Here is a 16,348-nt window from a genome sequence, read left to right as displayed (position 1 = left end):
GAGCTTCAGCAGTATGAGATTTCTCTGTAGAAGTCAAAGGAAATACTTTGGGAATCCCTATGGTAACTTAGATGTGTGTTTCATTAAAATGCTGTGAAATTCAGCACTCTACTACGTGCTTTTGTGCCTTATTTTGCATAGCTTGAGCTGATAGGAAGCTTGAGTTAGTTTAAGTATGGAAATTCAGAGTGTATTTCAAGGAGAAGATGAAAGTAGTTTTGTAGGAAGTTGTAATTCATTGTATTCTATCAGAAAATGCAGAAGTGCCATGCCTCGAGCATGTCATTTGTTTTTTCTGTTACGTATCTTGCCTTTGGAAGAAGAATGCTTCAGTTTATAACAAGCCTTTCTTCTAGAGCTTCAATCCATTGTCTTCCACTGCCCTCATGAAGGAACTTGGTCACCTGCCTTCTCATCAGAAGGAACCAAGGATCATAGAAGAATCAAAAGGTCCTTTTGCTGTAGAAGGGTACCTAAAAGGAACAAATCCCCTGGTTTACTCTGCACTTTGTCTTTTGGGGTAAAGTAGTGTTAAAGCAAGAATGGTCCTGTGGGAAAGCAGTATTAGCTCACATGTCATTTTTTTCAAAATTAAGAGGCTGGTAATTTTGATGGATTCTGTGGTTTTTACCACATTGCTTCCATAGTGGACTTGCTAACCAAAAAACATGCTAAAATTGATAATGTCTCGGTACTTTTGACATGAAAAGTTCTAATTTTGTCAGTGTTTTTTATCCTTTTTTCCTGTAACTTTTAAGAACATTGATTTCCTTTCAGGTTTTAAAACTTCATTTTTGCAAATACCTCTTCATATAGAATAGTAGAATTTTTTTTGTCAGTTGTGGAAAAGAATTTTACATACTGATGTAAGGGAGGTTGCATTTCAACTGTCACAGCTCAAGACTGTCCTGATCTGAATTAACCCAAAATCAGTACTATCTAAAATCAAAAGTAGATGTAATTTGGATTGTAAGGTAGGATTTTGGGTTTAAAATTTTCATGAAGATGGCATGGATTTTTATTCTAACATACACCTATTTTGTTTCACATATGCATTGCAATTTTTAGAGTTCCATATAAATATTTCTTGTATTGGCACTTGCTTAACTGTTAGACTGTATCTGTTCCAGTATTTTGGCTTGATGCTACAATATTGCACTGATCAGTGATAAGATAATTCATTCACTCTGGTCCCAGCCTTCCAGTTTGTGGGGAATTGTTTGTTCTTAGTTATTTCATGTTCTGGTTCTTGTTGGTTTAATATGATTAAAGAGCTGTAAGTTGGAGGGCTCATATTAATCTTAGTATTTTTAAATAGTGGGAAAATTATGGTCTATTACAATGACTAATTTTTAAGATTCAAAATTTATATCTAACATCAACTACTAAAAATATATGGATTTTTTTTTTAACTTAGAGAAATTTACAGCTCTTGTGGATGTGTGCCACAAGTTTCTTTGTAAAGCAAAGGTCAGTGCTGATACAGAAATCTGCCATGTCTGGTCTCATTGCAGACTCAATCCTTCCCAAGGGAATACTCCTTAATTTCTTTGACATGTTTCCTTGGTGTTTTCCTGTTGGCTTCTGCTACCAGATGAGTCCCTGGGTCATCTCTGTAAGACTGCAGGGTGCTCCAGTGTGGCCAGTACAGCTGAGAGCAGTAGAGGACCTTTGCCAGCACCTTGTCCCTCTGACCTTTGCACCTCATCCCAGTTTGCCAGGGACAAGCCTGGTACTGAACCCCTCCCCCATCACATCTAGTGTAAAGCTCTGCCAGTGAGCTACTTCCTGAGCAAAGACTCTCCTCCCTTGCTGAGAAGGATGAATCCCATCTAATGCCAGCATGCCTGGTGCTGCATAGGCCATTGCATTGTCAAAACCCCCAAAATGCTGGCAGTGACACCAGCCATGAAGCCATGATTCAGCCCATCTGTTTCTTCTAATGTTGGTGCCTTCAGCTGGAAGTGCAGAGGAGAATGTAACTTGTGCTCCAGATTCCCCGCAGTGACGCAGCGAAGAGCAACTTCTTTCAAGCACCAAACCCATTTATCAGTGTGTTTTTAAACCACAACACTGGCCTAAACTCACACTGATAAATATATTAAACATTTAATGTTAATATACTTCTATCTCTATAAACAGCTCCTCAGGAAACAACATAACAGAAAAGGAGTTCGTTTTCTCCAGCCACTTACATACTTCTCTATTTACAAAAGACTTTCCACAAATACGTTATAGTAGACTTTTTTCTTTTCCTGCAGGAGCCCAGAAATGTGATTAGTTCATTACCACATAAAAGAGTTCAGTCTCTTAAAAGTCTTGCTACACAATTTTCTTGTATGGATCCAGAAGTTAATAAGCACCCACCACTAATGGACTGTGTCAAAGACACAAAGTTGTATCCAGGAGGAGGTAAGGGAAAAAGAATTTCTTAATTTCTCAATTATTTGTAATTAATGCATTCTTTGTGACTTATAATTGCCCATGGGTATAAAGAGATTGAAGAAAAAGGGGCTAATTCTTACATAATTCTAAACAGCTGCTTGAGAAAGGTATTTATGTCTGTATCTCAAATTAAAGGCTCTGTCCTTGCATAAATTGCTACAGAAACAAGAGATCCAAGACATCCAACATGTTTGTAAGTGATTTGAAATGTGTTTGAAACAGTAAGCCTAAGCAGTTTGATGGCAGAACCCAAAAATGGGAAAGAGCTGCCTCTATTGTAGAATATTTAAACTCTGAGGTTAAAAGAGTGGTTTGGGATGAGTGTGCATTTACAGTGCTGCAATACACTGCACTTGCTGGCAATAAGCTGCTAGTGAGCACAGAGCTCTGATCCTGCATCCAGGTAAGCTGCAAGAATGTAATTTTGTTTGTACAACTGCAGCTGTAGTAGTGACTTTTGCCACACCTTGAATGAGGCACAAGGCTAAAAGATGCTACTTGAATGTTTCTTGTTCAGAAGTCTGCCCAGAAGCAAGACCATAGTGCTGATGTGAGAAGGTGCTGTGCAGAAATTATAATTGCCCAATTATTGGTCAGAGAGGTGAGGGGGAAACAAACATAAGCCTTGGCTTCACTTTGTGAGAAGCTTGTTGTATTCTAGTTCTCCTAAGCTGACGCTGGATTTCACATCATCACAGGTACATACCCAGCTGCAGGCAGGGACTCCTAGGTACATTTACCAGCATGCAAACTCCTAGAGAACCTCAGCAATGAAGGAGATAAATTGCATAAAGAACAAGAACAACCGCTGGGAGATCCCTCCTGGTTTGTAAATCATGGAGATTTGCATGATAGGTGAGGCAGGGACTTTGAGGCTCAATCTGTAGCCAGAGCACCCCATGGTGGTTAAATGATCCTTCTGTCCCCAGCATGCTGCAGGCTCGGTGCTGCGCAATCCAAAACTACAACTTGTGGCTGAAGAAGCCTCTTCTCCAAAGATGCCAAACAAAAGGAATCTTCTATTCCCTGGCCACACACTCACTCTGGGCTGATGAAAGCTTTGTGTTCAGGTAGAAGGATAAAAATTCCATTCCTTGTTCAGTAAGTGTAAATAGTATAAAATCTGAATGTATTACCTAAAAACTGAATATAAAATAAATCTAGAATCAAAGGCATGGTTTGATGGACCCAGAAAGAAATTTTGGACCTAAAACCAGCTTGATTTTACACAATACAGATTTTTTTTTTCTCTGACTGTGCACAGAAAGATGATACCAATTAACAGCAGCCTGTTTACAACATCAGAGTAACTACAAAACTGGATATCCTGGATTTATTGAAGAATAACTATTTACCCAATTTTTAAATTTCACAATACTTAATCAATTTATGTGGACTGCTAGCATGCATGCTAGTTTTAATTTGGTGACATTTTGTAATTCTTCAGTAATGGAAAACAGTAATGGAAAAAAGTAAACTCTGCAAACATTCGGACAATGTAGAACTCATCTTCCTAACACAGCTAAGCCAATAGCAGCTTCTGTAAATGAAACAACATATATTTAAAACTTTTCACTTTATTAACAATAAGTTAATATTGAGGCATCACCAATCAACAAAATACTAAAGATACAGTGTGCAGATTGTCAATGTAATGATCAGAAAGGCAACATTATCACTACCTTCATAAAAACTGGAGAAATGCCAATGAACCTATATACATGTACCATTTGCAACCGTATGAACACTGCGCAGAAGCAATATACTTCCAAGCTTCTCCAATTTTTCTGTTAAGTAAGGCAATGATAAAAAGCACAGCATCACAATTAACTACAACTCTAGATACTGAGCCCTGACATAATGCAGTGCTCAGAAGAATGTGCAAAATAAACACCTGGATTTGCACTTCGATTCTTTGTTGTGTAAAATTAAAAAACAAACAAACAACATAAAGTCACAACTCTTCTTGATTCCATTGTCAGGAAAAACAAAAGCAAAACTGGGAGAATCCAAACTGACAAAGATTTTTCTCTCTCAGCCTGTGGTACCATTTGGAATATCTTGAGCATCTGCTAAATGTAGTTTTTGGCTGAAGCAAATCATTAAGGAATAACACTTTCACATACAGATAAGGCATAAACAACACAGCAGTGTTACACGAAACTCTGCTTACTCCGGGCTGTACACCAGTCCAGATAAACTCTGTTCTGGTAAGGCCTACGCTAGTTCTCAACCAGTAGATTAGTATTACTCAATGAGACTTGAGCATTACATACCTCCAGCATTAGCCTGTGGCTCAAGGGGGGTGGCAAATCATTTTTATCACTATTACATGGTAGTATTATCACTTGTCCTCTTAATGAAATCTGCCTTAAACAGCTTTCCACAGATATGCAGGGAATGCACATACCAGTGCAGGATCTTAGGCCCCAAAAACCAGAGCCTCACCACCTCAATTCATACAAAGTGTGTAACAACAGAAATAACCAGACTGCAGAGCAAACGGAGTGCTACGCTTCTCCACTGTCATCCTGGCTTATCAAAAGCACAGTGTAAAAGACAAGCTGAGGTATTCAGCTTTATCTTCTCTGTGGGCTAAGAGCGCACATTTGTTCAGTTACCTAAGCTCTGCTGAAGTCTGTGACCCTAGAAATAAAAAGTTAAGTCAGTTCACTCTCCACAGTCAAATCAGTGATAAATAACCAGACGTTTCTAGAAAAAAAACTAAAAGGTAATAGGATTCACTTATCAGTGGGACAGATGCTTCTGAATATTGTTGAAGGAATACTACGGATGGTCCAGAATGTCTCAATAACACGCATGTAGAAAGACCCTGCTGCGGATGGGCTTTGCCACTGAGAACACACTGTGGTACACAAGTGGTACATGGTAGCTAAATAAATCACCAGATTAAAAAAACAACCTGTAATTAGATGTGTTAAGATCCAGTCACTTATGTATTGGAAGAACCTAAAAATCTATGCTGTATTATAGCACTAATTTAAAAGAAAAGACATTATTGAAGTGATTTGACTCTTGTAAAGACATCAGTTTTTGGGGAAATACACTGCAATTTGATTACAGTTAGTAATTATAATGCAAAATAAACATTTTAGGAAAAGGATACATAGATGAATTCAGTTCTTCTAGCTGCAATATAAATGTAGAAATTATGAGAAATGGCACTTCTGTTGGTCAAAGAAATGCAACAATTATGGCAGTATGCTAAAATAAATACATTAAAACAAGGAAGGAAATAATTAATAGTCTGGCCTGAAATGTATGACTTATTACAAAAATCAAATCAAACCTACACTGAATTCTGTACAATGAGCTAAGTTCCAAATTAAGTTTAAATCTACTCATCTCAAGAAATTTAAAGAAATTTTAACAGTTTTGATTTTTACGGAAATACACGAGACAAAGTGTAGAATATACAGATCTATATTGCTTGTTGTGTGTCATCTTCCCCAAATGTAGGGGGATGGGCCATAGGGAAAATGGTTGTAGTTCTGTAGTACACGGGCTGTCCCTAAGCAGGCTGACATGCTCAGGCAGCTTGCAGCTAGCCTGCTCTGCTCCCCAAAGCAACCAGCAGCTGTAATGTATGAAAACAAGTCCTGTGTTTCCCCAAAACCAAGAGGAGGGCAAGGCTCACATATTGGTTCACTGAAGAGCTACATTCTCTTCAACTGTAAATCACTGCGCACCCAGGAGCGGCATTTTCCTGAACTGAGCTTTGCTGTGGGCTAAGTTCCATGTTTTCTGCCTTCCCAGTACTTACATCTGACAGCAGTCTATCCAGGTTGGAATCACTGGCTAGTTTTCTTTTATCTTCAGGGAGTTCTTCCATCTCCCCATAGAGCTCCAGATTGAGGCGAGCAAGTTTCTCCTGCATACTCCGCACGTGCTCCATCTGCTCTATGGAACATTCATTTCCTAAAAGGACAGGCAAAAGCTTTAGATAAAGAAACCCAAGAGTGCAAATGAAGGTGTGAAGAATTTGCTTTCTCGATTTCTCACTGTTTCACTACTGAAGTTTCTGTCACCCCATCTGATGTTGTGTTGTGCTGAATTTACAATGGCTACCAAACGTTCTAAGAGTTTTTTTAGAATGCACATGGTTTTGCTATACTCCTGAATTTTTCTCTGATTTAGAGAGGCCCTGTTTTTTAACTTTAAATAAGATCAAAGTAAGCCTTTTTTTAAATTTTGACTAATCTGAGGGTTGCTTTCTTGGAACAGATGGTTTATATAATACAGACTTCTCAGGTTCTTTTGTAAAATCAGTGTGAAATTGACATGCTGACCTAACACTAAACTTGCAAAAGCACATGTGCATCTTTCTACTTAGTACAGGAGGAAAAAAGGAAGCAAAAATGGGTAATGGTTTTTCTAAAACCTCCATCGACTCTGAGGCTGTAAAAATAGTAAGAAGCTAAGACAGAAGAGTAACCTGAGTAAAATGCAGCTGGCACTGATTTTCATAAAAGTTGTTACCAATAGTCTAAAAGGTTCATACACAGCAAAACTGGGTGCTAAATACAGTTACTTCTTCCTACACTATCACAAACAAGTGGTTTTAAATTTGGTATCTTAAATTCGTAAGGAAAGGTGCTTCCATGCTGGAAGGAATAATGAAATGTCATATGAATAATCTCACAACACAGACAACCTTGCAATAGGACTATAATTTAAAAATGCAGTAATATGTATTAATTAGGTTAAATTCATGTGGCAGAGTCCAACTGACAACTAGCAGTCTGTCCATGAAGCACACTTGTTTGCAAATGTTACCATTGTACAGCTATAAAAACCAACTATTGTACACACACAATTCATGCACTTACCAAATGCCTGAAGTTTGCCAGAGTGGAAGTCATTCAAGAGACTCAGAAGTCCCCTTTCCATCTCCTGGACATCTGATACATCTGTGAGAAAAGAATGCTGGATTGGTGCTGCCTGTGCCCCTTTTGCTTCACCTCCTGGAGGTTTGGCTTTCTCTTTGATTACGCTAAAAAAAAATTAAAACAAATATTACTTCCTGTTTTCAATTTCACTGTAAATTTGAAATGTAAGGAAGTGTACATCTGGGCTTTGAAAATTAAATGGGAAATATATAGTGCATATTTCAATCACTGCTTTTAAAATAAAAACTGGACCACCAGCTTGTCTTAAAAATAAAGAACATCACTATCTCAACATTTTGACACTGCAAAATGAAGAGTTCCAGCAATCTGCTTTCCTGCTGACAGTTCTGTATTTAATCTTCAGCTAAAACTTAGAGGTCAGTAAATTCTGCTGCCTCCCTCCAGCTAACATTTCACTTTAGAATTCCTCTTCATTTATTTATCTACTGTGTCTGCCACAGCCAAGAAATACATTTTCTAACATGCAGGAAAATTAATGTTCTCAAACGGAACCACACATACCATCAACAAAAAACAAAGTATTCTGATGTGGTACTTTATGAAGAACTGAATGTCTTTCTTTATGCAAGATGCTGCCCCAACTGAGAAGTCCCCAGTCACAAAACACCTGGAAATTCCAATTCTAGCTCATCCCGTTCAATATATATCATTCATTTCCTGCCATACTTGTCAGTTCCAACCTTGCAGTCATGTAATATTTCATTTGTTGCTCACAGCTGTACATCTGAGGCTCTACTATCTCCCATACGATACCCAAATCTGATCACCCAACTCATGTCTTTCACCAGGCACATCAGGCTATACCCTGCTTCAGCTAAATTGTTGTCAGTATGAGTCTACAACATTGTGTAACATTTCATAAAGCTTACAAAAAGAGTGTAAAACACCTTCCGTTTCTGTAAATAACCATTATATTGCATTAAACACAAATCATTTTGCTAAAAAAGACACATCATCAAAACTTTTCACAAGTCTGAAACTCTTCTGTCACAGCCAGTCTAAACAACCTTTAGACTGTCTTAGCATTGCCAAGTTTCTGGCTCTCACTTCCTCCAAGTCTGCAAATACCCTGAGCTTACCGTTTTAACTTTGGTTTTTGTACGGCAGGCTGTGGGGCAGGGTTGGAAAAGGCTGTACTTTTACTGACTGGCACTGAGCTTTTCTTGGAGTTAGCAACCTGAGCAGAGTGACTGGTAGATGATTTGGGGCTCCTCCTCTTGATCTTCCTTTCTTCCATTTCTTCCAATTTACTGCATCTAGACTAATGCGCCTTGTCCTTCACAGGGAAGAAAGGAAAGTAAGAAACATTCATTCATTAAAACTGGCGTTCACAATAAAAGCAAGTGGAAAGACAGCTCGTGGCAATGAAACGTGTAGTTCCTTCAGAGACGAGCAGTCACTCATTTCTGAGAACAAGAGAATCCCATTTTTAGAAGATGCCTGGCCTGCCTGATCAGCGGAACGGGCAGGAATTAAAATCTCCATCAGCCAACAAGTACCTCCAAATGATCTCAAGCTTTGTGTCCCGTGGCTTACGGCTAGAAAACACCGTGACTGCTCAGGCCCACGGCAGGGAAAACACCGACAAGTGCTGGGGACGAGGATGCTGCGACTCATCCGTGCCAAAGAGCCTCCTGCGCAGGGAGCAGCGGTGCTGTGGGAAAACTCAGCCGATGCCGCGCTGTTGTTGCTGTGACACAGTTGTTGTTGTTGCTGTGACACAGGTGTTGTTGCTGCTGTTACACACGTGTTACGACTACTGCCGTGGGTGTTTCACACTTGTTGTCGCTGCCGTGACACCCACGTTATTACTCCTACAGCTGTTGTTGCTGCACACGGGCTCCGACGGGCGCTGCCCAGCGCCGCGCACACAACCCACGCCATGTGCGGTGACCGGGCGCTCCCTCGCCACCTCCTTGCTGGGGAAACGCCTCTGACACCCGTTACACCCCGGGGACGGCCCGAGAGCGCCGCGGGCACCGCGACGGGACCCCCGGGCGCCATCGCGGACCCGCCGCCACCTCCCGGGATGAGGAGACCCCTGCCCGCAGCACGGGCAGCCCCCGCCGTGTGCCGCCGTTTTATTACCGCGCAGTCTCGGGACGCCGGCTGTGGCCCGGGAGCAGGAGGAAGAGGACGGAGCCTCCCTGCCTGCTCTCAGCCTCGAACCCGCGCCCCCCGCGCCCCCCGCGCCCCCCGCGCGGCCCCGGCCCGCAGGCCCCGCCCCCTACCTGAGAGAGGCCCCGCCCCGGAGCCGCGTGCGGACCCCCGCGGAAGCGGCCGGCTCGGCCCGGCGCGCAGGTCACGTGACAGCGGGGCAGCCCCGCCGCGCCGCGAAGTGCATTGTGGGAGTCCCGCCCCAAGGCAGCACCTCCCCCCGCGGGCGGACTACAGCTCCCAGAAGGCCTCGTGGCGGGTGGGCTGTGTTCTTCCAAAATATCTGCTCTAAGTCCGCACGTGTTAAAACACACGGGGAAAACCACTGCACTGCGACCTGTGGTCCTTTTCCCAGCTGACGCCGTGTGTTAGCACTCTGCCTTCTCCCCTGCTCACTCGATCTCCTGTCTGTAATTGCACTCCAGCCACAACCTGCTCGATACTGAGCAGGCCTCAGCTGCTTTTGATTTTTAGGACTACCCTGAGCACCGGGCGCCTCAAATGAGTGTTTTACACTGTATGGAAAATCACAGAGTTATTAGGGTTGGAAGGGACTTCTGGAGATCATCTCGTGCAGCCCTCTGCCGAGGAAGGGTCACCCAGAGCAGGTGACACAGGAACGCGTGCAGGTGGGGTTTGAATGTCTCCAGAGAGAGACTCCACGGCCTCCCTGGGCAGCCTCTTCCAGTGCTCTGCCTCGTGTTGAGGTGAAACATCTTGTTTGACTTTGTGGAGCCCTAATCAGGGACCTGACTCGTTTATAGCCTTTGTTACCTGAGTTTACTGGCATAAGTTTATAGCCAGTTGAACTGTGCTTATACATGCGGCAACTGAGCCCGCTGGAAAAGTATCCTCAGATGTTGCAAGGCATCGCTATCTCCAGATAGGGTCAGCAATAGGAATTCTCTCCAAGAGGACACGCTGGAAGAACTCAGTATGTTCACATGGAGCTATATGGTCCAGGAATGCCACTGGTGGAACAGCAAGCTCCAGATGACAAGAGGACATAGTATTAAGCTGAGCCAGGGCAGGTTTAGGTTGCACATTAGGAGGAATTTCTTTACACAAAGGGTGATTAGACATTGGAACGGACTGCCCTGGAAGGCGATGGAGTCACCGTCCCTGGAGGTTGGTGAGACTGGACACGGCACTGAGTGCCAAGGTCTGGTTGACAAGGTGGTGTTCGGTCCCAGGTTGAATTCGATAATCTCAGAGGTCTTTTCCAACCGCATTGTTTCTGTGATTCCGTAGCCCTGGAGGGTGAAGGCTGGGAGGAGATCTCACAAAGCGGGCGGCAGAGGGGCCGTCAGCCCCGGCGGCAGCGCGGGCCGTGCCCGGGGGACTCGGGGCCGTGTCGGTGTCACCCGCAGCGACACGGGCGGGACGGGCCCCGGCAGTGCCGGTCCCCGCCCGGAGAGGGCAGCACCTCCCCGGCTCCGGGGCTCCCGGCGGCCGCTCCTTTCCCGGCTCTCCCTGCGGAGGCACCGAGCGGGAGGAACGAGTCTCATGGACAAGGAGGACCCGTTGTCATTCCTGCGACAGATGTGCCCGGAACGGCTATCGATCCCAGTTAAACGAGGAACCCCGCTGCCACGCTGAGTTGGATGCAGCTGTGTCATTTCCGACCTGGATTTCAGTCCTGAATCGTTGGCTTGCAGTAACTTAATTTTCAGGGCAGGCAGTATAATTAGCAGGGTGTGCCTACCTAGCCTGAGTAATTATCGAGTTCAGCCCCACCAAGGCTATTTCCTGGTGCCGTCGCTATTGCATTGCTGGTCATCACTTCTCACCTCAGTGATCCCTGTCAATGATGGCTTTGTGGACTTGAATGGCCGGCGCATCTTTCCTGCCCATGACTGGTAGCCTGAGCTGTTTTTCCCCATCTAACAGTAGTTTATTGCCTAGAGAAATGAACTTATCAACTATCTCTACAACTTGTCAGTTTGCATTTCTTCCACCTGCAGCGAGATCTTATGTTTTACTTGAGAAGCATGATGTTCATACCTATGTGTTTTCTGATGAAGACTCTCAATCATTATTCACACACCAGCTGTGAAGGGTGGTATAATCTTCATCACCTACAGTGAAAACATTGACCAAAAGCTTTACTGGTGTTGCAAGTGTGTGTCTCAGTATGAAGCTACCTCATGGTTTAATAGGTGTGCAGCACCTAGAATGCATCCCTACCTCTGTCTCAACTTTACATGATACCAAGAGAATGATTTTTCAGTTGTATCCTGATCCTGATCCTGGACCTTGAGTTAGACCTGAAGAGCTATTAAATAGCAGTGCCTCATCAAGACTTGCACGGGACATTACAGTTGTGAGACTCAGTGGCCACTTTGAGGCCAAAAAGGGGCACTGTCAAAGGGAGATTGCATTTGATTCTCAGGTGAACAACAGGGACCAAATGTCCACTGAAGGTCATCCTATAGTGAAAGTAATTCCTTGCAGCAGGACATAGTTTGGGTCTGAGGAGCTGAATCAGTTCTGATACATTTACACCCGGTGTTGTTGCAAGAGGTCTGTGATAAACCAGTGATACACTGACAGTTCACCTGTAGGAATAAACAGCCTACGGGTGTTTGCATGTAAGCAACTGAGAAGAAAGAAATCAATCCCTGTAACTCTGGAGGTGCATTACACAAAAAGGCAGTGGTACAAGACTTAAGGGACAGGTAGAGAAGCTGAAACAGTTGGTTCTATAATACAAAGGGCTTCTGATACCTGGTTTGGCATGCGTTACAGTGAAACAAGAGCTAGCAAAAGTCACACAGGCTGTGAGCCAGACACAAATTCTCAGTCGCAGGGCTGCCCAAGTAAAATCCTCATTTGCACAGATACATATACTTGTATACATAAATATATAGGGGGCTACAAAAAGTGGACGAATTGAGACTTACAGGCAGATTTCTGCAGCCATTTGGGAAATTTGTATGAGATAAATACTGCTTCTCCATGGTAACTTTGGAAATGTTTGTGTTCATTTAGCTCATTTCTGACATGCTATATGAGCAAGCAAATGTACTCACCTTGCAGTTGGTATATAGAGGTGTGGTTTGTTTTTCCCTATGTGATTAAAGGTGTTCTGTTTGACAGTTTGGATGGAAGGTGACTGGGTGTCCTTTGTTTCCACCAAAGCAGTTGAAATAGAATGATTTATGGTCTGTTTTTAAATAAAGGGGAAATTTTTCCATCACTAAGAAATTTTAAAATAAAATTACTTTCATATTCAGGAAGCAGTTAGATTCCACAGTTAACCCTGCTTCAGTTTAGTGTCTCTCAGTAGGAGGGGTCAAATGCTACAGAAAAGACAATCAATTTTAGCATGCAGGTAATATTTTGCTCCAAGTGAGTTTCTTATCACTGCACACTACATCACATTAGAATTATTTTTAAGGTGCCTCTGTTATTTTTATATCTGATTTAGCAGAGCCTACAAGGGCAGATAATTGGAAAGCATCAGACTTTGTTTTCATAAAGTGATTTTATAGTGAATAATGAATTTGTTTTAAAAGATAATAGTAAGAGCAAAGAATCAAAGGTAGCATGGTCTTGATTTGATACTAGAAATCCTATCAGATAACACTGTTCCCTAGAATCAAATAAAGTTTGACAGAGAAAAAAGGCATGTTTTGGACTACCTCTGTCTGAGCTTTTGCATAATTTTGTATTGTGATAATGATTCACAGTCCAGAAAAGGCTTTTTTCTTCCTTTAAAAGGCTTTTTTTCTGACAACTCCACCACGCACTACAGTGGTAGCATTTGTATATACTTGTTGACTGAAATGCTCCAAAGGTAACAGTGTTTTAATGGCAACAATGTTATTGTTAAAGCAGCAAATTAAAAAGTTAATTGAATCTGATTTTATTTACATGTATATCTCCTTACAAACTAGAGGCCCACCTTTGAAGATGCTTTGAAGAAGAACTTCAAAGAAGTTAAGTCTGTACTTTGTATTGAGATAGGCATGCAAATAAAATCAGATTCTTGTTTCTGAAAACCCTTTTCAGTTAACATGAGATGGCAAGTAGTTTCTAAAGGCTTCCAAGACACTGATGAAAGCACTGGGTTCTTTAGCTTCTATAATTAATTTTAGGTGTATTTCACAGGTTGGCACCTTGTATTCATGGAATCCTGACATTGCTGTAGCATCACCTTCCAAAAAAGAGCATGGTCTGGGACATATCTGTTCATAGGAAGGAAAGTACTTACTGTAGGTTTGTGAGGAGCTGCATAACAAGGTGTGTATATATCTATCAGCCAGATAAACGTGCAGGACAAAGCAGCAAAGTTAAAATTATACATATAATTAATTAGCACTAGATTAATATGGATGTAGATTTGCGTGGGTTAGACACATGTATTCTTTACAGATTGGTGACGGATATGTCCTCAAGATATGTGACTGAAAATGTGTCAACATATATACTTACATTGTATTTCTCTCTCCCCACGCTGTCATTGTGCTAAGTGGAGGAATATGATCATATAGAAATATCTGGACTTATGTATTATTACTGATCAGTTTCCACATCTCTAGCATGAATAGTCCATTGAAATCAGTGTTGTTACACAAGAGCAAGCAGTTTATAACCTCCACCAGTATTGTGTGCTTATAAAGTGTTGTTATTGCAAAAAATCAATACTTGATTAGCTATCAAGACATTAAATACATGACCTGCTTAAGAACTAAACAAATCTTTTACCTGAATGTGGATGAAGAATAAACTATCTCTTTGGGCCAGCAGTGTGGTGATTTGGGCACCCAGGACATAGTGATGAAGGAAGGAAGGAGGGAGAACAGAAGGGACCTGCTGAATCCCTTGGAAAGCACCAAGAACTAGGCCTCTAGGGCCCGAATGTCCCTGGACAGCCCTACCTGTCCCCTGTCCCACTGCCCAGGAGTCCAGGAGCCCCACTTCAGCTCAGCCCAAGGCCTTCAATTCCTGCCTAAGCTAAGGGTCTTCAGCTCTCTCTTCAGCTCCTGGATGGACCCCTGGAAAATTATTTTTAAATGATGTTATTAATATATCCACTAGTGAATCTGGATTTCACATTCACAGTATCATGGAAGTAATAGTTGGGAAGCACTTCTCGAGATCATAGCATCATGGGCCAATTAAGTTTGTAAGAGACATCATGAGGTACGAGTCAAAGTAGGTCAGCTGTGTGCATAGACCAGGTTCCCAGGGCTTTATCCAGCCTCTCTTGAAAAATTTCCAGGATGAAATCTGCACAAATGTCCTCTAGCACAGCCTCCTCCTCAGAGCAGCGCTACTGCCGCATCAGGCCAGGTGTGTCTTTGTCTGGCCAGGCCTTGAACCCTTCAAGAATGGAAACTCTACAACCCCTGCAGACAACTTGTTCCAGTAGTGCATTACTATCCTAGTGAAGAAGTTTTTCCTTATATGATTTTTAGTTATGTAAAAACACGCTAATGTTTTGTATGTGTTTAGTAGATATAGAAGCTATTGTACAGTTACATCTGCCTTCCTCTAAATATTTAGTTTAACTAATTGTAATATGCATTAAGATCCCCAATGAAAAGCACTTTAGAACTGTACTCTAGTTGTTTCAGCAATCCCGATCCTCCAGCTGGAAAAGCAACAAGTCTGTCATTGGGTCTGCCAGCACAACCAGTATTTCAGGTACAGTCCCAAACCTAACACAATTTTTCGGACTCTACCAGGGATGTAAAACTAAGATTATCCATAAATGCAATGGTGGTTCCCTAGTGCATAATGTGTTCTCCATTAGAATTATTTCAAAATTGTTTCCATGGTTTTAGATGCTGGCATGTTGTAAAAAGAGTAGGGTTTTCTGAAGGATAAGGATGATAGCTAATTTCCATCTCACACCACTGTCTTGCTTGGACAATGCTTGTTTACATGTTAAAATACATTATAATCAAATGATTCAATCTACCAAACTGGTTCACTAATTTTATCATAAATAACCTTTCCCACAGGACTCAACCCATTGATAGACATGAGAAAACGCTGGGATAAGATGGCATCACTCCTGCGTGCATATTCAGTAGTTGACAACAATGAACTTCATATGAGCTTTTAAAATAAATCAAAATAAACCTTCAGCAAACTCTTCGCCCTTGGGCAGACTGCTGAATTATTTTTGCAGGTACTCACTGGGCTACTCACTGTAAATGTAACAATGATTACAATCACCCTAAGATTAGCATCATGTTTACAGAATTCCATGAAAGTCAGCAAAACTGAAACCTTGTGAACCAAAATGGGAAGTAAATTCTAGAAACAAGACCAGATCAGGAAACGTGTGTCAAAACCTTCTTCTCTACCGCTGGAGATGTATTAGTGCTAGGTATGCATTCTGATGCATCTTATAGAAGTAATATGTGGAAAGGATTGTTGGATTTTGTTTAAGCTAAAATTGGTAACACCTGTTCTTGGCAGGCACCTGCTCTTTTCCCCTTTTAAATATTGAATAACATTTATGATTAATTTAGTACAAGATAGAACATGCAGCTCATATCACAAAGAACCAACACGCATCCTTTGTTTTCTGTAGCCTTTTTTTTAAACTGTGCAGTAATTTATCACAAGAGGACCATAATGGAGTAAGACCTTGCAGGGAAAAAACCAACAACAGTCTTAAGGTCACAATTGAAATAAAATATTTGCTCAGTTGTTTTAATAGTTTGGCTGAGTGCCTACAAAAGTGGGTTTATTTTCTTTGCCAGTGTTTACACTCCATGTCAGTAGGAGAAACTTCTATTCATATTGTCTCTGTGAGATGCCACTGAACAGTATTACTAGAACAGAGTAACCCAGGC

General features: G+C 41.9%; 1 protein-coding gene across 2 annotated transcripts; it reads right to left on the bottom strand.

Annotated features, from left to right (window-relative positions):
- Nucleotides 1-3,763: 3,763 nt before the first annotated feature.
- On the bottom strand, nucleotides 3,764-9,699 carry CCDC28A (coiled-coil domain containing 28A). 2 transcript variants are annotated; one of them, XM_039569896.1, is made up of 6 exons: nucleotides 9,608-9,699; nucleotides 8,456-8,652; nucleotides 7,296-7,459; nucleotides 6,230-6,384; nucleotides 5,573-5,595; nucleotides 3,764-4,534 (listed from the first exon to the last, which is right to left on the bottom strand). In XM_039569896.1, exons 2-6 carry the CDS (start codon nucleotides 8,611-8,613, stop codon nucleotides 4,480-4,482), a joined length of 555 nt encoding a protein of 184 aa, XP_039425830.1. In that variant the 5' UTR covers nucleotides 8,614-8,652; nucleotides 9,608-9,699; the 3' UTR covers nucleotides 3,764-4,479. The 2 variants fall into 2 exon arrangements, with proteins under 2 accessions (XP_039425830.1, XP_039425829.1); XM_039569895.1 differs by lacking the exons at nucleotides 3,764-4,534; nucleotides 5,573-5,595 and having other exon boundaries at nucleotides 5,617-6,384.
- Nucleotides 9,700-16,348: the final 6,649 nt, after the last annotated feature.

Source organism: Corvus cornix, chromosome 3 (assembly GCF_000738735.6).
Source record: "Corvus cornix cornix isolate S_Up_H32 chromosome 3, ASM73873v5, whole genome shotgun sequence".
Lineage (NCBI taxonomy): Eukaryota > Metazoa > Chordata > Aves > Passeriformes > Corvidae > Corvus > Corvus cornix.
This window is presented reverse-complemented; position numbering and strand designations above follow the sequence as displayed.

What these genes read in the sequence shown, in the direction of transcription:
- CCDC28A (XM_039569895.1), bottom strand. Translation starts at nt 8,613, where the DNA reads ATGGAAGAAAGGAAGATCAAGAGGAGGAGCCCCAAATCATCTACCAGT. An exon ending in CAAAAACCAAAGTTAAAACG is followed by an intron (nt 7,460 to 8,455) that starts GTAAGCTCAGGG and finishes ATTTTTTTTTAG; the next exon opens with CGTAATCAAAGAGAAAGCCA. An exon ending in TGGCAAACTTCAGGCATTTG is followed by an intron (nt 6,385 to 7,295) that starts GTAAGTGCATGA and finishes CTGTCCTTTTAG; the next exon opens with GAAATGAATGTTCCATAGAG.